At 36.3% G+C, this 23,092-nt stretch overlaps 4 protein-coding genes and 1 pseudogene across 7 annotated transcripts; 1 reads left to right on the forward strand and 4 right to left on the reverse strand.

Moving 5' to 3' along the window:
• The first annotated feature begins 275 nt into the window (after nucleotides 1–275).
• LOC18041650 lies at nucleotides 276–1,192 on the forward strand. The gene is made up of 2 exons (XM_024184742.1): nucleotides 276–442; nucleotides 539–1,192. The coding sequence occupies exons 1-2, from the start codon at nucleotides 367–369 to the stop codon at nucleotides 1,141–1,143; spliced, it is 681 nt and encodes a 226-aa protein (XP_024040510.1). The 5' UTR covers nucleotides 276–366; the 3' UTR covers nucleotides 1,144–1,192.
• Nucleotides 1,193–1,333: 141 nt separating this feature from the next.
• LOC18041712 (polyadenylate-binding protein 5) lies at nucleotides 1,334–4,819 on the reverse strand. Of its 2 annotated transcripts, none has more exons than XM_024185191.1 (7): nucleotides 4,417–4,819; nucleotides 3,238–4,013; nucleotides 3,080–3,157; nucleotides 2,873–2,962; nucleotides 2,288–2,584; nucleotides 1,955–2,137; nucleotides 1,334–1,820 (listed from the first exon to the last, which is right to left on the reverse strand). In XM_024185191.1, exons 1-7 carry the CDS (start codon nucleotides 4,658–4,660, stop codon nucleotides 1,596–1,598), a joined length of 1,893 nt encoding a protein of 630 aa, XP_024040959.1. In that variant the 5' UTR covers nucleotides 4,661–4,819; the 3' UTR covers nucleotides 1,334–1,595. The 2 variants fall into 2 exon arrangements, with proteins under 2 accessions (XP_024040959.1, XP_006434548.1); XM_006434485.2 differs by having other exon boundaries at nucleotides 1,955–2,158.
• A 1,162-nt stretch (nucleotides 4,820–5,981) lies between these two features.
• On the reverse strand, nucleotides 5,982–11,076 carry LOC18041713. 3 transcript variants are annotated; one of them, XM_006434486.2, is made up of 9 exons: nucleotides 10,900–11,076; nucleotides 10,755–10,806; nucleotides 9,964–10,037; nucleotides 8,393–8,494; nucleotides 7,775–7,912; nucleotides 7,243–7,294; nucleotides 7,102–7,175; nucleotides 6,771–6,860; nucleotides 5,982–6,335 (listed from the first exon to the last, which is right to left on the reverse strand). In XM_006434486.2, exons 1-9 carry the CDS (start codon nucleotides 11,025–11,027, stop codon nucleotides 6,302–6,304), a joined length of 744 nt encoding a protein of 247 aa, XP_006434549.1. In that variant the 5' UTR covers nucleotides 11,028–11,076; the 3' UTR covers nucleotides 5,982–6,301. The 3 variants fall into 3 exon arrangements, with proteins under 3 accessions (XP_006434549.1, XP_024038706.1, XP_006434550.1); XM_024182938.1 differs by having other exon boundaries at nucleotides 5,983–6,330; nucleotides 7,775–7,918; XM_006434487.2 differs by having other exon boundaries at nucleotides 5,983–6,335; nucleotides 7,775–7,918.
• A 601-nt stretch (nucleotides 11,077–11,677) lies between these two features.
• On the reverse strand, nucleotides 11,678–18,082 carry LOC112098210 (annotated as a pseudogene).
• Nucleotides 18,083–18,522: 440 nt separating this feature from the next.
• LOC18040492 (ras-related protein Rab7) lies at nucleotides 18,523–22,694 on the reverse strand. The gene is made up of 7 exons (XM_006434489.2): nucleotides 22,374–22,694; nucleotides 22,234–22,260; nucleotides 21,781–21,880; nucleotides 21,523–21,669; nucleotides 21,328–21,408; nucleotides 21,104–21,249; nucleotides 18,523–18,898 (listed from the first exon to the last, which is right to left on the reverse strand). The coding sequence occupies exons 1-7, from the start codon at nucleotides 22,421–22,423 to the stop codon at nucleotides 18,835–18,837; spliced, it is 615 nt and encodes a 204-aa protein (XP_006434552.1). The 5' UTR covers nucleotides 22,424–22,694; the 3' UTR covers nucleotides 18,523–18,834.
• Nucleotides 22,695–23,092: the final 398 nt, after the last annotated feature.

Genomic DNA, 23,092 nt, shown 5'->3' on the forward strand with positions numbered 1-23,092 from the left:
GTTCAATGCTGCGAGTGTTGGATGATGCAGGTGAAGCAGCAGAAGAAGAGCGGCAACAAGTGGACGTGCGTCGTTTGTAACCAGAAGCAGTCCGTACGGAAGGTGTTTGCTAAGGGCTACATGGCCAAGGATCTCCGTCAATTCGTTCAGTCCTTTAATATGTCTCAGTCTCAGAAACCTCAAACCCTATCTCATCAACTAGAAGAAGAAGAACAACAACAAGGTAAAACAAAAGATACAAGTAAAAATATTTATTTATTTATTTACTCACTCATGTTCCAATGCCGATTTTTGATTGATTAAGCAGTGACTTTTGTATTTTTAGTATGTGTAGGAGATGGACTTGAATCGAGAATTGGAACTGAGATGCCGAACAAGAAGCCCAAATTGAGCATTAATGGTGCGCATACCGGAGATGGAGAAGGAGAAGAGTACGGATCCGGTATGTGCGTTTGTTTATTAGCATGTGGGATAATGCTCCCTTTTGTCTTCACCATGTTTATTTAACTGCAAGCAAAATGTTCTACTACTACTCAAGGTGAAAGGGACTCGACCATTTGTTGGCCATCAATGACCAAAGCTGTTGTATCTAAGTGGAGCAAATACCTGAGCGAAGATGACATGGAGCCTGAGACTTGCCAAACGGCAAAGGTTAATTCTGGTTCAAAAGGGCATACGTTCATAACTGAAGATGACGAAGATGAGGAGCAGAAGAGGGCTCGTCCACCAACAATGGCAATGGGTATGTTAAAACAGAGTAATTACACTCAAGATGACGTCACTCCTAGGAGTCACCAAGAAAAAGTTGCCAAGGCTGCTTTAAAATGGGACAACTACTTGACAGAGGATGGTGATGGGCAGCAGAGGAGTCAATGGCCAACAATGGCAATGGGTCCTTCAAAAGAGAAGAATTACTTGACTCCAGATGACATCGAGCCTAGGAAAACTTGCCAGAAAAAAGTGGCCAAGGCTGCTTTACAATGGAATGATTACATGACAGAAGCTGGAGAGCAGGGGACTCGATGTCCAACAAAAGTGGGGAAGAGTGCTTCGAAATGGAATAGTTACTTAACACAGGAAGAAGAAGATGAATTGCAACTTGTGAGCTGGAAGCAATTTCGAACAGATCATTTGGGCAAATAGAGAAGCATTGGTGATTTCGAGAAAACCATAATACATGATCAAGAGAGAAGAGGACATTCACTGTGATTTCATTTGATTTTGTAATCGAAGATGAATGTTTAATACAATAAGATGATTTATGATCAATTTCAAGAACAAGATGATTTATGATCAATTTCAAGAACAATCATTGCTTGAATTTGTGCTTTGAGAAAATTTGCTGTTTCAGCAGGGAAATATTTATGTAAAAAGTAAATGAAAAAATGATTGCAGAGCTCCAAAATCCAATTATCAATCCTATCTAAAACCTTCGATGTCTAAGAAATAATCCTAAAACCTTTGATTATCCTAGAAAATTAGTCTAAGGTAAATACTCCATAAAAAAAAAAAAAAGCGCTCATCAACTTCAAGCCTGATAAAAACTGGCTCCTGGCTCTGGCTGAATTGTATTTACCATAGGGATCTGTGGCGCTTCATTCATTCACTGCCAGTGAGCCAAGCTTCTCGTTTACATCAGATCGTGCTGCAGCTTCTTGGAGTACAGCCATTGCCTCAGCCACCTTTGTCTTCAGAGCTTCAGGAGACTCAATGAGATGTAGCACCTCTGTTTGGTCCATCTCCAGAAGCATCCCAGTTACCTTCGATGCATGAACAGGTTCAATATTCTCCACAAGGGGATAAAGCTGTTCTCCTAGCATCTGTATGCGCAACAAGAAAACAACAATTATGCTTCACATCTGAATGACTAAGTAACCAGTGGAACTATAAAAGCAAAATACTATCTCAGACACTTGACTGATTACAACTAAAGGGGAAGGAAGATATTACATACCCTGGTACGATCATCAGGGCTGGCAGACGCCAAAGCAGAAGTAAGAGTTGAAATTGGCACTGGCACAGGCCGTGGGGTTTCTACAGGAGTTGCAGGCATCCCTGAAACCTCGAAAGGCACTGGCACCATTGAAACAACAGATTGGTCTGTACCGTTTCTTGCATTGTCCAGGTATCTAATCCCCTGATTGGAGTTACGCATAAACTGAATTGAACACGTGGGCCAGAATTAAAAGCACAGGTGAGCAAATAATGGTACCATATATAATGAAAGGAAATTATTTTAGACCAACAGCTTAAGGGAAGAATTGAAAAAATAAAGTACTTAATGCACCTGAGGCTGCTGCATCTGATGGGTGTTTCCGCTTCTTCTCACACCCGTTCGCTGGCCAGGATGCACTTGCCTTTGAAGATGATATGGCATTATATAGTTTGGTCCACCAGGACGCAGTCCAGGAAACACTTGCTGCTGAAAACCATATCCTGCAGCTTGAGGGGGCATTAAACCTGGGGTACCTTGACCGTAATAAAGCTGCTGAGGACCAAGCCTAGGCGCCCCATGATGATAGCCAGGAATTCCAGATGCCAGTGGTGACATTCCACCAGGTGCTCGAATTTGAGCAAACTGTGCCTGAAGAAGGAAAAAGACAATGTAGATTGGTATCACTGGGCTCAAAAAGTGTAACAAGATATGAGTGACCAGTGCTAACTTCCAACCATCTAAATCAATCATACCAGCATTTCATGCGTTCCTACATTTTAAAATATTTATTTATTAAAAGATGAAAAGAAGGCTTTCTATTAACAATTAAAACACACATGTTGTGCAAATCGCAGATACAACAACACAACAGTTTAGATAAATGAACTAATATAAAGTTTCCAATATTAGAACAAAAGATGAAATCACAAAGATCACCTGCAGCCGAGCCTTCCTCTCTTCTTTACGTTGGGCCACAGCAACATAAAGAGGTTTCCGGCCAATCATCTTCCCATTCATTTCATTCAACTGAAGAAAATATCAGCAATAATTTATGCATTGATGAGACAAAACAAATAATTGACAGGTGCCGGGGGGGGGGGTTCGTTCTAAAGAATTTTCTGAGACTGAACAGTAGAAACTTACAGCCCTTGTAGCTTCCTCAAGCATAGAAAAGGCAACAAAACCTGATCCCTTGCTAAATCCATGTTGATCAACCATGACCTGAAAGAATTGTATTGGTGAAAAAAATAATAAAAAGCGAAAATTGCATTTTAGCATCAGCACAAAAAAGTTACAATTACCTTGCATGATGTTATAGTTCCAAACTCAGAAAATAACTCCTTCAGTTTTTCATCATTTATGCTGTCATCCAGATTTTTCAAATACAAATTGGCTCCTTTGAGTTTTTCATATCTACTGATTCTTTCCTGTTCAAACTTAGCCCTCAAGTCTGCCTCCCTTTCAGCTCTCTTCTGGGCTCTCCCCACATACCAAACCTTGTCATTGTTGGTAGTCCCATTCAACTTTTCCACTGCCGCAGCAGCAGCATCTGGGCTCTGAAAGTTAACAAAACCAAAACACCTAGACTTTCCATCAGAGTCCTTCATTACAATTGCACTGGTGATGGTACCAAAATGGCCAAAAATTTTCTTAAGGTCCTCATCAGTCACAGTTTCTGCCAAATTGTTGACATAAACATTAGTGAACTTTGGGGAGACATTCTGTTGAGCCCTTTCTTGGCGTCGAACAAAAAGACCAACATAAACTTGTTTATCATTTATTAGCATGCCATTCAACATTTTGATAGCATTTTGTGCAGCTTCCTCATTTTCAAACTGTACGAACCCGTATCCTTTCGATTGACCATTACTATCAATAGCCACTTTGCAAGAAAGCACAGTCCCAAAGGCAGCAAATGTATCACACAATGCCTTGTTATCAATTGATGTGTCCAAGTTTTTGATAAAAACATTCCCATATCCACTCTTCCGGATACTGGGATCTCGATGGGAATACATGATCCTGATTGGTTTCCCATTAATAGGCATAAAGTTTAAAGCCTCCTTTGCATTAGCAGCTGCATTAGAAAACATTAACCATTTAAGGCTTAACCAAACATCGAATAAGCAAAACATGTGTAAACTTATGAACACTTCATACTTTTAATATTTTTTAAACATCCGGTTACAAACAGGCATACATACACAACATTAATCTCCCACTTCTGTAGATTCTTACTACACAAGTAATCTCACATCTCAAAGGAATCAATCACCAAAACACAAGTGCAAGAATACATTACATGTTATATCCAATAACAAAAATCTAAAAATAGATTGAACGTCATCTTCGGTCTTCAAGTCTATTTAGGTATCAAATTAAAAATGATAATAATCTCGCTTATATAATGAGATTAATTGATTAAATTATTCGATTGTTGATTTGATCAATAAAATTAGAGGAAAAAAAAAAACTAGTACCGTCCTGAGGATTGCTGTAATTAACGTAAGCGTAACCGAGAGATGATCGCTTGCTCTGATCACGACAAACCCTAACGGAAACAACCTGAGCGACCTGGCTAAACAGATCATACAATTGACTCTCGTTCACGTTCTGCTCCAGATCCCCTACGTACAGAGACACATTCCCGTAACCCGATGGGACCGCCGCCGTTGTTGCACTGGTAACCGCCGCCGTGGCTGTCGCCGCCCCGGTCGCTTCCATCTCTCTCTCTCTCTCTCCCTCAATAAAAAACCGTAATTTTTAACGGGAAAAATAAAATGAAAATAAAAGAATCAGAAACAGAGTGTAATGTAATGTAAGAGGTAAGCAAATTTGGGTTTGATTTTAGAATCTGGATATAAATGGAATGCGGGTTTTGGATATTTTGTTATTTTTGGTAATTAATTTTTTTATTTTTTTAAAATTTTTAGTTTCTTCTGAAGAGAGAAAGAAGATGAAGAGGGAAAAAAATAAAGACGGGAAGGCAGAGGTTTATATACGTGTTTGTGTGCGGGAAGAAAGTGACAGTGATGGCGAATCGCTGCGTTTCGTGGCGATTGAGGAACAGTGCACGTGCGGGTGGTGACGTAGGATTCGACAGTGTCGTTTGTGGGGCCCGGTGTCGTCGGCCTTTTCAGTTTTTCTTTTTGCGCTTTTTGGCCTTTTCGCTTGCTTGTTGGTTCGATAAACGAAGCGATTCTTCAATGATAATTTGACACATGGCGCTACTTGGGTGCTTTCAGATGGAGTGCTTTCTCTTGGGAACTTTTAGGGGAATTTTTTTCTTCTGTGTTTTTTTTTCCCAGGCTGATGGTGGGGTATCTTAAATGATTCTTTTTCTTTTAATTTTTTTTAAATGTGAAATCAATTGATTCTATGTTTCTATGCTTGGATTAATATTTAAATTTCAAGAAAATTTCTTTCAAAAACCAAAATATTAATGCATCATATAAATTTAGTAACTTTGGTCAATCACATTAATTAATGCTTAAGGTATGGTTATAGCTAGTAATTTTATTTCACAACAAATATAATTTAAATTGGACAAGCTTTTAAAGATCTTCTATTATTTACACAATAATTTTAAATAAATACATAAACAATTCACAATATATAAACTTTATGGGAGTATCAATATTTTTTTAACATAGATCGTCAATGAAACAATTATATATAAAATAATTTATTTAGCTGCAAATTGTAGGTTGGATTTCAATGGCAGAGTTTTTAATTAAAGTTGACTTTGACATTAGCATTATTATATATTTTTAACATCCTAAGACAAGAACAAGAACAAGAACAAACGTATGAATATACACTTAATGGTTTTGATTGATTAAAGATATCGAGATAATTAAATTTACAGTAGCGACAAGTGATTAATTAATTAATTAAATTATCCTTTTCCCAAAAGGAATATGAAGATTCTTATCAATTTTTATAGTTGACTTATCTCACGCCTTAGGAAAGCTTTAAAATAATGAAATTATTAATAAATCCACGATATGACACAGGTCCACATGAAATTATATACACCCTTTTCATCTATTACGATAACATTATTGAATCCACAAAATTTATAACATGATGAATTTATAATATGAGATCCCCTACTTTAACAAAATTAAGAGATTTAACTCCGAACATTCAAATAATGTAGGGCGTATGCAAAATATACAACACAAAATGTACGACTCCCAAGGAGACTTTGTCTTATACATGTCATGGCAACATGTAGATAGCCATACAAAATAACCAGTGAGTATTAAGCAATACTCAGTTTCTGCTGATCGAAGTAAATAAGCTCCAGTGCATAGCAATCTGCTGGTGACCTTTCTGCTCGTCTATCCAGTTTTACTGCATTTACCCATAAGCTTTCTCATAACCGTTTTCTGCCCTAGCAATGTCAACGATTAAAAGCTTTAAGCACATTGAATAATGTTCATTTGAAACCTATTACAAACTTTACTAATGTTTAGATTGAGTTTCTGTGGCTTTAATGTAAAGCTATTGTGGCACGAAATCACTAGCTATTAAGTAAAAGTGGTTGGCTAATCGGTAAACTTTAACTGTCAAGTAAATTTTAGCTTTGATTACATAACAAATTTGAGAACATTCATCAAAGTATCGTTGTTTTTGTATTTAATTCCTGCCTTGTGTGTTTCTTCCTGAAAACAATTATTAGAATCCTAACAACCTCCCACAACTACAGTGAGTTCATTCACCATTCCACTATTAACAGAAGAGACGTAAATTCTGTGTTCCAATATCGAAGAGAAAAACTCACAGTTTGTCTACAAGTTAAACATGAAAGCATGTTTCTGAGACTTGCCTGTTACCACTATTAAATAAGACAAGGTAGATTGGATCTTGTGAACTAAGGCGGAACAGCTGTAGGACAATGTATGCGCATGTAGTGATGCTGAAACATGGAAAGAATTACATATCAGAACCAGTTTCAAAATACTTGATCTTGAACCAACAAATTAAACCACTTAAAATATACTCATAACTGTCAGATACAATTTTCTATTTTTCTGCTAAGTACTGCCGCAATGTAGGGGATACTTTGCATTGACTCCAAAATTCATAAGATTATAACATTAGATAAAAGCATACTCCAAACAAAGGATATAATATAAAATTATGCAGAACAAAAATACCTGCCAAGACATATGAATAGGATTATCCAAAAGAATGCACCAACCCAACTTGATTCTTTGTAGGCAACCCATACCTGTAATAATTTACAATAGGATATTAGAAAATTGACTAAACTTGTTTTGCACGAAAGTGGAACGTACCGACAGAGCCGCAACATTGATATAGAAGTCAATTAGGGTTGCTATCATCCACCTGCAGGCAATTTAGCAACTCATTAGATTCAAGGGAAACTGACAGGCCCGAAAATGGTGTAGAAACCAGATATTATGTGCACTAATGCACTGACGCGGACACCTGCTACCATAAATTTTATGCTATCTACGCAAGTACAAGCATTGTCAGCCACAAAAAGAAATGTTCCAGCACATGTATCGCTTGATACTTGAGAAATCAAATGAGGCAGATACAACTATAAGATATTAATTATACTATGCTGCATGCTCTTATTACCCAATTATTGATTCTATCGTCCTTCAGCATCAATTATTATGAGAGGCGGCTGAATTTAGAGCATAATTAAAACAAACACAGTTGAAGACACTTGTTCTTAGCGTCGGAAAACAGTAATTCCTCTTTTCACCCTGGAGAACATTCAAATATGCTAACATTCTTTGACATGTGATCTGACATACTATGGAAAGAAAACAAATAAAGTTGCAAAGAGAAACTTACGGAGTCAAGAGCTCTTTGCGAAAAGGAGAACCATCAGTTAAGAGAGTGTAAATCAGAGTGCCCAACATCAAAAAACCCAAAACACTGAAAACTATTCTGGCAATCACAACAGAGGAGCTTTTCCCTTCATGTTCCAAGCTATCCCTAGCCAAGAACATTTTGTAATTTAAGAGAAATTCAATTCAACTATGATAAATAATACACTCAGAAAAATTGTGTTCTGTTTGGTAGAAAGCAACCAGATTTCTAGCGCTATATCAACAGAATTATCATATATCCAGTTAGTTTAAATAGCAAAATGATGGAGGCTGAAATAGTACAAAATAGATGTGACAGAATACAAATAGAAGTGAACTGTAAGATGAAGGAAAAACAGAAATTAGAAATTACTTCATATGTCCTGTATATTAATCTTCCAATTCTAATACTCTTCATTAGTCCCATGACTAACTTATGATTATAAGGAACTGACTCTGCCACAGAGGCAGCTGTAAAATGCCTCAAGCCTTCACCAGTCAAGATAAGCTTTCATGAAATCATTTCTGCTGAGTAACTTTCTATTCATCAACTTCACCAAATGCAAGAGCATATAGTATGCCTGAAGGTCTTTGTACATACCTGCTTGAATGCCGCAATAGAGCATGGTATATTGGATCTTGTAAAGATTCTTGAGATGACAATTTGAGAAATTGGACAAAAATGTAGGCACATGTAGTGATGCTGGGGGAAATGGAAAGAGGAATGAAAACTTTTAGTAACTTGTTAAATGCAAATATCTATGTATATATTACATAGCATCTTTTGGTTGCATATGTGGAAATTCAACAGATTTAAATAATTACCAAAAGCTAATAACAAATGTCAGTTGTAGTCAATAGCAATAATTAAGATGACAACTTAAAAAAATTGTTGGAATGGAGAGAAATCAAATGCAACGTCCATCTGTCGAATGTAGATAATAGTAAACCAGCAATCATCACTCCAAGATTTGACTAAAGTTTGAAATATAGCAATCAAGGCAAAATCAAATTTAAACAAGAGAAATACTAGAGCTACAAACTGACATTGCTTTATCAAGGCCACAATTTGCATATTATTTATTTACTTTTAGTCCCAAGAAAATATGAGACGTGTGGCAATGATATAACACTCTCATGTCAGCTTGAACAAATAGAGTTTGTATTTGTAGCATTACATTTAGAACAATGATGAAAATGTCGATTAAACAATTCATTCTCTCTATTGTGGGAAATGACTTGGGACGAAATTTGCAAATCCCAATCTCATCCCGTATATGCAAATAGAATAAAAAAATGTCTCATTCCCGTCCTTTTATTTTTTATGGGACAAAAATTTGTCCTAATCCCGTCTCGTTAAATATCTTGTCCCATCTCATTATCCTGAACAATCCCAAATGTAAATAAATAAATTCTGACTTTTTTCTTTTAAGGATTATCATAATTTAATATAGCAAAATTCTTAAATAAATACAAAGTAGAATAATCAAATAATAGTTTTATTTTGACTACATGCATGTTCGAATATAATCTTATGCTAATATTTTTAAATTGCCTATTTGCTTCCATTGCACATGCATTAATATTAAGACTTACGATTCAAAAACTATAGATTTGGATAGAAACCAACTTCATTCATTTTAAAATATCCAATGATTCAATAAAATAATAATAAATCAAACCAACAAGGTTGACAAAGGGATGGAATGGGACGGGAATGGAAATTATCCCCAAAAATTAGCAATTCGAGAGAGTGAATGAAGAAAAGAATTTTGAGAGTTTTTTTAATCAAAACTCCTGAGTGAAATTCTTGCGAGGTGTGAGTGCTTTTTGTAAACATTGTAAACTATTTTTCCCTTAGTAAAAGATCTGCAGCAGCTCCGGAGACGTAGGCATAATTGGCCGAACTCTATTATCAATTTGTGTGTGTTATTATTACAGTTTTATTTTACTTTCTTGCAAATCTGATTATAGGGAAATCTTGTGCTCAATGATTTCCCAACAGAAAAGCTCCTCACAATTAAAAGCAACTGTAGAATTAGCAGAGAGCATAAGAATGAATTATGCGAGAATGTGAAATTCTGTACATCACATGGAAACTCAGAAGAAACTATGCTATTTAGGTTCTATGTGAAGAAATTATGCAAGTTAGAAGGAGATAACAAAGCATACCTGCCAAAACAAACAAGCAGTATTACCCATAGCATTGCACCAATCCAATTTGATTCCTTGTAGGTAACCCAAGTCTGTTGCAATAACGAAGTATATAAGTAAACATAATACTGTCCAACGAGCTAACCCTATCACAGAATTCTTATAAGGATCGCGTGCAGCCGTGCACTGCCCATTGCTACATAAATACCAAATAAAGTCATGAATGAGCACCAAAAATCAATAAAAGATTATGCAATTAATAAGGATCAACCGAACATTTAAGCGAATAGAAAAGGATTTATATACGAATATTACAAGATAAAAATAGATGAGACCATGAATCTGCACCAGCATATGTTTCACACATATAACACCAGAAACGATTCACATCACAAAATTACATTACTCGACACTGGCTATCAATAGTTTTTCTTTTTTCTTTTCCCCCCTTTCATGAATAATGTATCAATACATTGGAGTTGACAAATTTTGTTTTTCACAAAAATTTGAGATCCAAATTTTGATAAAATGCCAACGTCTGCAGCTAAGAATTTTTACTCTAACAAATGTTCCCCAAGATTTCTCAATTGAATATGCAACTACTTGTCATGTTGAAAAATGAAACTCCTAAACACAAAATCACTTTTTGGACAAAAATCCCACGCCAAAAACGAACACCATTAATTCAAACGAGAATTGTACAGAGGTTGTTAGTCACCATAAACGAAACAATGAATAAGCCTAACAAAAATTTAACACTACTATGAGTCTTGTTAAAAAAGTAACAAAAAAAATTAAAATTGACATACCGCCAAAGGTACAACGTTGATGAAGAAATCAACTAAAGTCGCCGCCATCCACCTGAAAGAAGAAAAACAAAATCAGATTAATTAAAAGACTGACAATTTTTCAAATATTTAATGGCAAATTAAATTCAGAGTGAAAGTAGAGTACGGAGTGAGGAGTTCTTTGCGAAAAGGAAGGCCATCAATGGAGATTGTGTACGTGAGAGTAGCTGTCATCACGCAACCCAATACACAGAACAGAGTTTTAAGGCCATTTGCTAAAGTAATGATCGCCATTCGACTTGCTTAATTTTGCTTCCAGCTTCTCAGAGAAACAGAGTGGCCACGGCTCTGTTCTGAAAGTACAACGAATCGTTATGGAAAAAAAAATGTGGGGGAGGGGACGTCCACGTCCCCACGCGACAAACGACAGTTCCACGTCACCTTCGATCTCCCAAGCGTAGTTCGGGGTACTTTTTAATTTTGTCCCAATTTTTTTTCCGAATTGTCATTTCAGAATGAAACTAAATCAATTTAGTCATTTATGTCCTCTATGTTTTCAAAAGCCATGTAAAACGGAAATGAATTATCAAACGATTGACTGACATACAAATTTGTAGGGTTACAGGTCTCAACGCACTTGAAATGTATAGAACAAAACTTAAAACATGGTTTGCATGGTAGTGAATTTAATTCAATGTACATTAGGAATAAGAAAATCCCGGAGACTAGTGTTGTTTACTTTCCAGAGCTTTATCTTAATCCTCTAATTGATCATTTGTGCTGGGACTTGACCATTTCGCCACACGTTGGCCAGCTTCCAAACCCTGTAGATTTAACAATTAATTTGGAACCATATTGCTGTTTTAATGTTCCCCTTTCAAGTCTGCAAGATTCTAATTAGACTACAATTAATCATCTTACAAACCTCCTCCTGCCAATCAAACTTAATTGTTATAAATGCTAGTATTATCGTCTGAACACCGATCCCACCAAAAATCAACCCTGCCTATAGGCCCTGATAGATGAACATATAGAAAAAAAAAATGCACATAACATTAATTTTTGCATTTTCTTCAAGAAACAAGATCATAGTTATTATGTGAAAACGGAGGGATCAAATGTGGCTTTTCAAATTATCACAACACCCAAGTCGAACACCAATCAATATATAAATACTATACAATAATTTGGTGATAATTTTATAAATAATTGTCCCAAATAACTTTAAAAAAATATTACTGCAAAAGAGAACACCAATCATTGATGACTGTGCTACAGACACCATTGTTGCAAATTTACTGCTTTTTAATTCCCGAGAAATGCTAAGTAGCGGGAGGGACGAGAGAAGGACGAGAGAAACGACATTCTCTCCTGCCGTTTCCTCCTCTCGTTTCCTCTCACTTATTACACATAAAAAAAAAAAGAAAGAAATGATCAAATGAATAAACAAATGAAAAAGTCAAGGAGAGAGGAAAGCTCTTTTTCACTTTTTCACTTCCCCCCACGTTTCACTTTCCTCTCTCCTTGAATTTTTCACTTTCCCCCACGTGAAACTTTCCTCTCCCTTTCACTTTCATTTTCCTCCATTTTCGTCAGTTCTCACGCAGCTACACTTTCAGGCTTCTTCTCACGACCTCCTCCCTCTTCCCCGCTCCCACATCTTTCTCGGCAAAGATTAAGTGAGCAGTGGCTTTTTTCAGCTTATTCTTTTTGTTTTAATTTTTTGTTACGTGAAAGATCTGGCGTGGAATTTAAGTGTGTTATGAAAGTTAAGTTCTTTTTGTTTTAATTTTTTGGTATGAGAAAGATCTGGCGTGGAATTTAAGTGTATTATGGAAGTTAAGTTTGTTTTTTTTTTGTGCTGTTGCGGGATCTCGTTGTAATTTAAGCTTATGAAATTTAAACAATGTAAATTTTGTTGTGGGTTATGTTATGAATTTTGTTTTATTTCAACTTTGGTTTTTATGTTGTGAATTTTGTTGCGGGTTATGTTATGGTATGCAGAATTTATTTCAATATTATTTGTTTTAGAAATTTTGGTGGGTCTCGTTGGAACCTCTGATTTTGTTGCGGGTTATGTTACGAATTTTATTTTATTTGGTGTTTATGTTGTGAATTGCCGTCATATGTTGTGGGTTATATTATGAATTTTATTTTATTTCAATACTATTTGTTTTAGAAATTTTGTAAATTTAATTTTTATGAAACTGAATATAAATGTTAATTATTTTGTAGGAATGGAAAATTTTGAAACTGAGCGTGTAGTTGAAGATGTGCCACTGGAAAAATTTGAGCCAACTCTTGGCATGTTATTCGATGGTTATGAGGAAATGTTTGAGTTTTACAAAGCATACGGTAGACAAAGAGGGTTTCCCGTGAAGAAGCTAACAAGTAAGAAAGGGAGTGACGGGATTGTAAAATATGGGACATTTGCATGTGGCCGTAGCGGTAAAGCAGATAGTAGATCAAGTAATATGCTGAAGTTGAAGCCTGTTGTGAAAACTGGTTGTGAAGCTAAAATCGGAGGTTGTGTAAATGAAGAGGGAAAATGGATTCTTCGAACTTTAAACCTTCAGCATAATCATGGATTGAGTCTAGACAAAGCAAGATATTTCCCTTGTAACCGTAGAATTAGTGCAAGTGTAAAAAAACGAATTGAAATGAATGATTCTGCGGGAATTAATATTGCCCAAAATTTTAATTCTATTGTTGTCGAAGCTGGTGGGCATAAAAATGTGTCATTTTTAGAAAAAGATTGTAGAAATTTTGTTGATAAAGCAAGACGATTACAACTTGGAGAAGGAGATGCTATGGCAATTTTAAAGTACTTCGAGACAAAACAAGCTGAATGCGATGGTTTTTTTTTTTAGCATTGATTTGGATGACCAGGATCGATTGAAGAATGTATTTTGGGCAGATCGGAAGAGTAGGGCAGCTTATAAATATTTTGGAGACGTTGTAACATTTGACACAACGTATCTTACGAACAAGTATGATATGCCGTTTGCCCCTTTTGTTGGAGTTAATCATCATGGGCAGTCTATTTTGTTAGGATGCGAATTGATTTCTCACGAGGATACGGAGACTTTTACGTGGCTATTTGAGGCATGGCTATCATGCATGTCTGATTCTCCTCCAATTGGTATTATTACTGACCAAGATAAAGCAATGCAAAAGGCAATTGAGCATGTTTTTCCTACGACTAGGCATCGATGGTGTTTGTGGCATATAATGAAGAAGGTGTCTGAGAAGTCAGGGGCTTTTAAAGAACGTGAAGGTATTATTTCTTCGTTACTTTCTGTTGTTTATGATTCGTTGAGCCCTGCTGCATTTGAAGAAGATTGGAATGACATGATTACAACATATGATTTATGGGATAATGCTTGGTTAAATGGTTTATATGATGAGAGATATCGTTGGGTTCCATGCTATTTAAAAGGCAGTTTTTGGGCGGGAATGTCAACAACGCAGCGAAGTGAAAGTATGAATGCTTTTACGGTCTTCTGCCCATTCAAATTTTTTACATCCTCTACATTTCCAAAATTTGCGATTTGGATTCTTTGTAGTACGTGACGTGAACAACTCCATTTGTTCACCGCATTCGTTACATATTTGCAATGAATTCCGAGTTTCATTTGTACTAGATGACATTATCATTCATAAACTACTTAAACTGCCAAAAAATAAAAAACAGCAGGCATACAATCCTGAAAGTTAAAAATAGAGCAAAACAAAAATTACAGCAACCATGCAATTCATAAACTACTTAAACTGCCAAAAAATAAAAACCACCAGACATACAATCCTGAAAGTTAAAAACAGAGCAAAGCAAAAATTACAGCAACCATGCAATTCATAAACTACTTAAACTGCCAAAAAATAAAAAACACCAGGCATACAATCCTGGAAGTTAAAAACAGAGCAAAGCAAAAATCATATCCAAAGATATCTGATTCCACATATTATTTTACCAAACAATTACATTTTTCCACTTCATATGACAAGAACAAACAAACCATTATATCCCAATTGACAGGAACCAAAAATTTCAAACCAATGTTCAATAAACCATCATGCCCTCAAAGTCTTTTCTTTATTCACTCTCTCAGATTGCTAATTTTTGGGGATTAATTTCCATTGCTATCAATTAGCCTATTTATAAGCTCGGAGCACAATTTATAGCCACACAATTTCCTTCGCCTGCTAAGCACCATACTCAGGACATATAGCCTAATTTTTCCACACAAAAACAATATTAAGTTCTCTGCGTGGATGTCAAGTTATTTCCCATAATAAAGAATGAATTGTTTAATCAATGTACTCATACCCAATTTTATTGAAAGGAGAATTGAGTCCCAGCACACTCAAGGAAACTTAAGTGCATGGCGCCAATGAGACATGAGCCAATTGGCTGGATTTTAAGTGTAACGCAGTAACGCTTAAACTTTCAAAATGAACAATATTAAAAAAAACAGATGAATAATATTACAGACACGACTTCTCAAAAATAGGCTAACTAAAGACGTTTTTTAATTTTTATTTCTGCGATTAATATCAAACAACAAATGAGATACCTCGGGGGAGGACGAACATCTAGCCAGCAGCCCCTTCGTTAAAGAACTTTAGCCAAGAAAAAAATAGTTACTACTGCAAAGCCTTCCCTTTTTGTACGAAGCAAAGGTAATCAAGAACTTTAGCCGTGAGGGATCTAGAAGCGTGAGGCACTTTAGCCGGAAGCCGTGAGGGATCTGGAAGCGTGACGCATGCCGGAAGCCGTGAGGGATCTGGAAGCGTGACGCACGCCGGAAGCCGTGAGGGATCTGGAAGCGTGAGGCACGCCGGAATCCGTGACGGAGCTTCTGGAAGCGTGAGGGAGAGAGAAGCTGTGGGAGAGGGGAAGAGGGAGGAGGTCGTGAGAAGAAGCCTGAAAGTGAAGCTGCGTGAGAAGAAGCCTGAAATTGTAGCTGCGTGAGAACTGACGAAAATGGAGGAAAATGAAAGTGAAAGAGAGAGGAAAGTTTCACGTGGGGGAAAGTGAAAAATTCAAGGAGAGAGGAAAGTGAAACGTGGGGGGAAGTGAAAAAGTGAAAGAGAGCTTTCCTCTCTCCTTGACTTTTTCATTTGTTTATTTATTTGATCATTTCTTTTTTTTTTTTTATGCGTAATAAGTGAGAGGAAACGAGAGGAGGAAACGGCAGGAGAGAATGCCGTTTCTCTCGTCCTTCTCTCGTCCCTCCCGCTACCTAGCAGCACTCCTCATTCCCAAGTCCAAGTTCATCGGCAACCCTAATTCTGTCATGTAATTTTACGAAGAAGAAATAAATCTATCAAATGCTATCAAAAGACCCTGGCATCCAACAAAGAAAGCACGGTTAGTGAGGTTTTTAATTTTTTAATTTTGAACTTAACTGAAGGGATAAGCTTTAAAAAAGAGAAAAGAAAATTAAACTATATACCTCTAATCTAGTAAAATCTATTAAATTGCAATTTGCAAAGTCATGGTTATTAAAATAATTATAGAAGAATGAGATATGTGCAGTTGAAAATAGTTATGCTGTTGCAACTAAAGAACGCAATATGAATCATCATCTGCCACCCAGTGATACTCATGCCGCAAAAATTATTGTAAATTTATTTAATTATGGTCAGTGATGAAGTTTTTGCTGGAAAATTGATGCCTCCGAAAGAGATTAAGCAAAGGAATCCGACGGGTAATCAAAATACCAGACTGCCGAGGCATCCACATCTGAAGTCGCATTCTTTACGTACCCTGTTATTAGTATCAACATTCTATAGTACCAAACTTTCCAAGCTGCCAAAAAGTTTTCAAAACTTTGTAACCAGAGCTGGCATATAAGATAGTTTAATTTTCTACTGATGACTGCGCTGTAATATCTCACCAAAGCATGACAACCAGAAGCTGCAGATATTTTAACAAAATCCAAGAGCCCGGAAAAGGCTTGCACAGAGAAGCCAGTCCAAGTTAAAGGAAGGGCATCCACCAAACACAGTGTATCCATACAACCCAATTACCCAAAGCCGCCAAGACATATCAAATGAAACAGCAGCTCCAAAATCTAGAACATGAACAAATACCAACTTGTGAAAATATTGAGCACTAGCCCTACTGCATAAGTGCATGATATCACTTTATTCTTGATCCGACTCTGCAAGATTGTTTGTAATGGGAACAAAAAGGCATAGCTGAAATGCACTGGTAACATCCACAAAGCCACAAATCCTGAAAGCTTAGCTACATCCTCAGGCTGTCCTAAATATTTCAAAATTGGTGTTGTAAGGATGTAGGTTGGTAGCAGCAAGAAGCAACACAAGATTAGTACAATCCATGATCTTTGCATGTAAATACCCAACATGTGTGTGTGTGTGTGTGTTTTTTTTTTTTTTCTTTTGGCCCCGAAAGCTTGTCTGCAAAGTGTATCCAAAGCGCTTGCCATTCCCAACTAGCTAGTCTCAAAAGAATAAAAACCGAAAAAAAAAATGTCAAAGTGGATAATAAAGAAAAAAAAAATTCTTGGATACTCTTGATGTACTAAAGTAGCGAGGGAGCCGCATAGGAACGAGCATGAGCACCCACCCCATCTGGTACCACGGTGGGCTTTATTTTTGCCGCTGCATTGCACCCCTTCTATAAGATTATTGACTTGCGAACGTAGAGATAGAGGTATAGATTATTACCAGGAGGCCGAAACTGAAGCCAAAGATGACATTATTTGCTACAGAAATGGCTGCAAGTTGAACATCGCCAAGGCGACCACCAAAAGCCTGGATGGCAATGTTGGTAGAATAAGCAGCTACAAGGCTCAAAATTGCAGGACCTGCAATGCGCCATAGTTTATTTGACTCCACCCAGACCATTGTCACTAGGCCCTTGTTTTGCTTATTATCATTTTATTCAAATTCTGGTGACAAAGATTCTGGTAATTAACAAGACTTAGATTTAGATGTTAGAAACTAACGGAATACGAACTATGTAATTAGAGATGCCGGCCGAAATTTATACCTGGCATTTTAAAATTATCGGATAACTCGAGAATGACCTTCTAACCTCTCACTCGATCAATATATTTGAAGGCTGTCACCGTTCAAGCAGGTAATTGAGAAAATTAATGGTTCCATCACCGTTCAAGTAGGTAATTGAGAAAATTAATGGTTCTATTATATAACTCTCGTTCTCTCAAGCAGTTTTCTTACGGAGGTCAATAGATGTTTAAATTTAAAAGAATGTCAATCATGGATGTACATTGATTGTATTAATTAACTTATTTCTTGCGATAAATAGTTTAAGCTCATAAATTGTTATTAGACCAACGAAATACAATAAAAGACATTCTATCACAAGGATAATGATTCAATGAAAATAAGTTAAGTTTTTACTGAACAGTGAATCAATAGTTATTAAATAAGAGAAAAAAAATAAAACTACAAAATAAATCTTGACTCTTAATTCTTAGCTTAGCGAAAAATAAGCTCAATACTGAACCTTAATCCATATCACAATTGTTCTTCGAACACCCAATGGATACGAAGGAGAAAATATCACAGATTTTGTCTGCAAAGGCAAATCCTTAAATTTTGGAGGGCTTAAAGAAAAATTTTGCTGTGTCTGATTAGTGTTAATGTATTTCTAGACACTTGGTGTCAATAAAGTAGAATAGCTTTATGGCACAAAATAGCATATTTGGCTCAAAGTTGGATAAATTATTTAGATGGACATTAATTACCACGCACGAGTTAATCTCAACTGTTGAAAGTATAAATGATCCAAGCAATAATCTATACCTCCTTCGAAGTCGGTCGGAGATGATAATATAGCCACCAATGGCTCAAAGATGATTAAAACAAATACAAGCATTCGATTCAAAACCAAAAGCAGTACAACACAACCCCCGAGTTAAATCTCATCGAGGTACTCTACAACTACAGTTTTAAATTATGATCAAGCTTGCCTCAAGTTCTGAGCTTAAGGGGTACAATTTCTACAAAAAAAAATGGCTATGAATCATGATTGCCAAAATAAAAAATGAAGAATTAAGCAACAAAATCAACAGCAACTACTCCACTAACTAGTATTGCCTCCAGCTTAGCATGCACAACCACCTCTTTGCTCATTCTCTGAAGGTGCCTCAGGGATACCCTGGAAATATCTGCAATCACATGTAAAAAGAATACAGATCATCAATTGAAGTAGTTTACTGGAAACAAGGAAATGAAGACCATGGCTCCTAGGCATTAATATACATTATGTTCGCACACTGCTGGCTACTACAACAGAGATTAAAAGAGACAAACATGGTAGATTTTTCTTACCATCAGAAACGATGGAGGATTAATGTTAAAATCACAAGGAAATATTTAATTGTTAATAAACTAGAAAGAAAAGGAGATCCCAAGAAAATATAAATAGTAAATTTCTCACACACCACTTTCAAACATACTTATATTTTAGGAAACCACACCACCTGCACCACTGTAGCCCACAATCATAGTTCAGCCAAAAACACAATGCTAAGCATCTCACACATAGAAGGACAAGCATGAAAATACCCACAATTTGCATTCCACAACTTCACATTGAAGAATAAAAGAAACATACGTGAATTGAAGGAAAAAAACAGTAATTCGTCAAGCTCTTTTGGCACCCATCAAATGTAACCTTTGTTCAGAAAATATTCTAAGAATGATTCCAATAGCTATTAATATAAGATGCATCATCAAACTTTGACAAAAGCACTAAATCTCAGGTGGCAACTACCGAATCTCCTAATAACTAGGTGTCACAGATACAAATATGCTAATAAGAATGAGAGAGAACATCCTTGAACAAATGTCAGGCCAAACAAACTTATAGATTGCACCTTTATAGTTAAAAATATGCGCTTAACTACTTCCAATCATCCATCTTATCTCTGCTTGCCTTTCCTAAAGAAAAAGTTCTCTTCAACACCCACCATTCACCCATCAAGCAACCACCAATAAGCCCAATTAAATTTGTCTAATGGATATCTAGAACCAGTTTTGTAACACCCTAGGCGAATCCCACATCGGCAAAGCACGGGAGAGATGCTGGGTTTATAAGGGGTGATCCACACCTTAATTGGCAAGACGCGTTTTGGGGTGTATGGGCGCCCCAAGAACAAATCCGTGCGGGCCTTGTTAAGGCCCAAAGCGGACAATATCTTGCAAGATCTGGGTTGGGTCATGACATTGTGGTATCAGAGCGGCTCCGCGTGTCCTCTTGAGCGATGGTGGGGCAAACCTCAGCGAGGACGCTGAGTCCCCAAGGGGGGGTGTATGTAACACCCTAGGCGAATCCCACATCGGCAAAGCACGGGAGAGATGCTGGGTTTATAAGGGGTGATCCACACCTTAATTGGCAAGACGCGTTTTGGGGTGTATGGGCCCCCCAAGAACAAATCCGTGCGGGCCTTGTTAAGGCCCAAAGCGGACAATATCTTGCCAGGTCTGGGTTGGGTCATGACAAGTTTTTTTAACTTCCCAATCTTAAAAACATACTTCTAAAGTAGATCAAAGATTGAAGCCCATAAAGTGTGAAATAAATGTCCTTGCTGTTTGATTCTTTAAAATATTTTTTGTTCATTCTTTACAAGTGTCTGTTTCCCTCCCCAAGAGAAATAATAGAAACTAGAGGATATAAATGGAAGGTTGGATTACAGGCAAGACATAGGTGAAGAGAGGCTAAACTAGCTCCAGTAATCATACTGAATTTTGGATTATGATCGTATTGACTGTACATTTACCCATACATATATATCCATTTCTAGTTGGACAGTTTTGTGCAGCCCAATTAAGACACTGTAAAACTACATAAGTTACTGATACCCATCTGGTTATGGGTGGGTATGGGCAGGTCAGAAGGTACGAGGGAGTTGCCACCTCTGACCATAGCAGAGAATGCAACCACACCCCCCACATTCCTTTACATTCACAAATATTACAATGAAAATGGAGCAATTCTGTGATTCCTTTTTTTTTTTTTTCTATAGGAGTCTATACACATATATGTCTTTTCAAACAAATGGCATAGTTGGATCTTTATTCAACAAAGCAAATTTATTGTAAAAGATAATCTTGACCATACAACAAGACAAAAATAATGTTAGTATTTTGATAGGTTATTTATACTGAAAGTTTGTGGAGCGCTTTAGAGGGAATATGAGTTAGAAGGGTCTGACTGAAATAGCTTTAGAAATTTCTGTCCAAAGTACACAAACTAAAACCCAAGCCCCAATAAGTGTTTTCGAGTTAGATTGGATTTGTACACAAACTAAAACCCCAAGCCCCAATAAGTAATCATGCTCATCATGTTCAAATAAAGGGCAATAACTTACATGTCTTGTTCACGCTCATTGGCTAGAGCAGCTCTTGCAATAGACAAGAATGCAGCATCAACATTGACATCCTCCTTTGCTGAGGTCTCAAAGTAAGGTATGTTGCCTTTGGAAGCACACCAGTCCTTGGCTTTCTTCTCAGACACCTGTACAGGCATCAATTAGATCAAACAAAAGAAAAGAACATAGAAACATGTCCACGGTAGAAACTTTTCCAGACTTACCACTCGACTGTTCCCACCATCGATATCAATCTTGTTTCCAAGCAATATAAAGGGAAACGTCCTTGGATCAGCTGGGTTAGCCTGGGACATAATAAGAATGGTAACAATGTTAACAATGAAACAATTCAAGAATGTATCAGCTAGAACATGAATGAAGGCAACAAATAAAGCAAGAAGCCATGAACCACCAGATACCTGTTTAAGAAACTCCTCGTGCCAATTGTCAAGAGTATCAAAAGACTTCATAACATTGACATCATAAACTAGAACACAGCAATCTGCCCCTCTGTAGAAAGCAACCCCAAGACTCTGAAATCTCTCTTGTCCAGCTGTGTCCCAAATCTATGAACACAACACAACCATTCAACATCACAAAACTCCACATCAAACTCTTCAAAATCAACATTCAAATTCCATTTGATAAAAAAAGAAAATAGAAAAATCGACACCCACTTGTAGCGTGACAAGCCTATCATCAATTTGGAGTTCTTTAGTGACAAAATCAGCTCCAATTGTAGCTTTATACTGCTGACTAAATTTCTTATGCACGTATCTAATAAAAGCAGTCAAAGGCCACAAAAATACCACCAATCCAAAAGAAGGTCCGCAAATTACTCCCAAAGTAAGCCAAATCCCAGTCAAACTCAGAACTTTCCAGATATCAAAAAGTAAAATAAAAGCAACCTAATTCAATCACAATGTACAGTGAAATCCTTCATAAAGACCAACAACAATAAACAATATTTCTTTTCAGTTTTCGAAACACCAACTTCATTAGGGAAAAAAAATTGCAAAATAAATATGAAATATAATATTTAATCTACCAGCAAAACACCCAACAAAAACATAAATTTTTAAAATACAGATTTTAGAGATCTTAAATAACATAATTGGTCCAAAGGATACTGGTTCATCAGCGACGTCTTGCCGACTCTGACATTAACAAATTGAAAGTAAATAAATTGTAATGATTTCACACAAAACCATGAAAAAAATTAAATAATCAAAATAAAATCACCCTAAGAAAAAGAAAAAAGAAAATTTACCCACTGTCGCCAAGAACGATGACCTTGAGCAAAGTTCGTCTACGTGACATGGCGCTAATTCAATAATAATCAAAACTTCAATCTTCAAAATCTTAATTGATTTTTTCTCTTAACAATTCATACGCATATGTTAAGAAATATTAAATGGAATCTGTGTGCTTTTAGGATTCGAAGACAGTTTTTTTCTGTTGTAATTTGTTTTCCGAAGAAAGGAGGAGAAGAAGAAGGAGAAAGCAAAATAAAAAAGGAGCGCCAATTTCGATCTGCTTTTTCTGAAACAAAAAATTAATTTTTTATGCCGGCAAAAAATAATTAATTGACCCAACCCAGCGCGACACATGCTACATAAATATGTAAGTGGGGTCGTTTTGTTAGGCTTTCTCGCCTACTTTCTCGTCGTTTTATGTCTTATAGTTACTGTCGTTTTTAAGATCTTCAATTAACGAAATTTTAACTCATTGTCACAAATTTATCAATTATATGTAAATAATGTTTATTAGCATCGTTAATTTCAACTCTATAAAATCTCCTTTTTTTTCCCTTAATTCGAAATCTCAATCGTTCTATTATTTCAACAATATTTCAAATCACATTTTAAGTGTACATCTCTAAATAACAAAAATAGGAACAATAATTTTCGAGTGTTATTTTTCTTTGAGAAAAAAATATTTACTTGTTTATTAATAATGCGGTGTACAGTTAATCATCTTCTAATTATA

The sequence above is a fragment of the Citrus clementina genome, unplaced genomic scaffold (genome assembly GCF_000493195.1).
Source record: "Citrus clementina cultivar Clemenules unplaced genomic scaffold, Citrus_clementina_v1.0 scaffold_5, whole genome shotgun sequence".
In the NCBI taxonomy this organism is placed as follows: domain Eukaryota; kingdom Viridiplantae; phylum Streptophyta; class Magnoliopsida; order Sapindales; family Rutaceae; genus Citrus; species Citrus x clementina.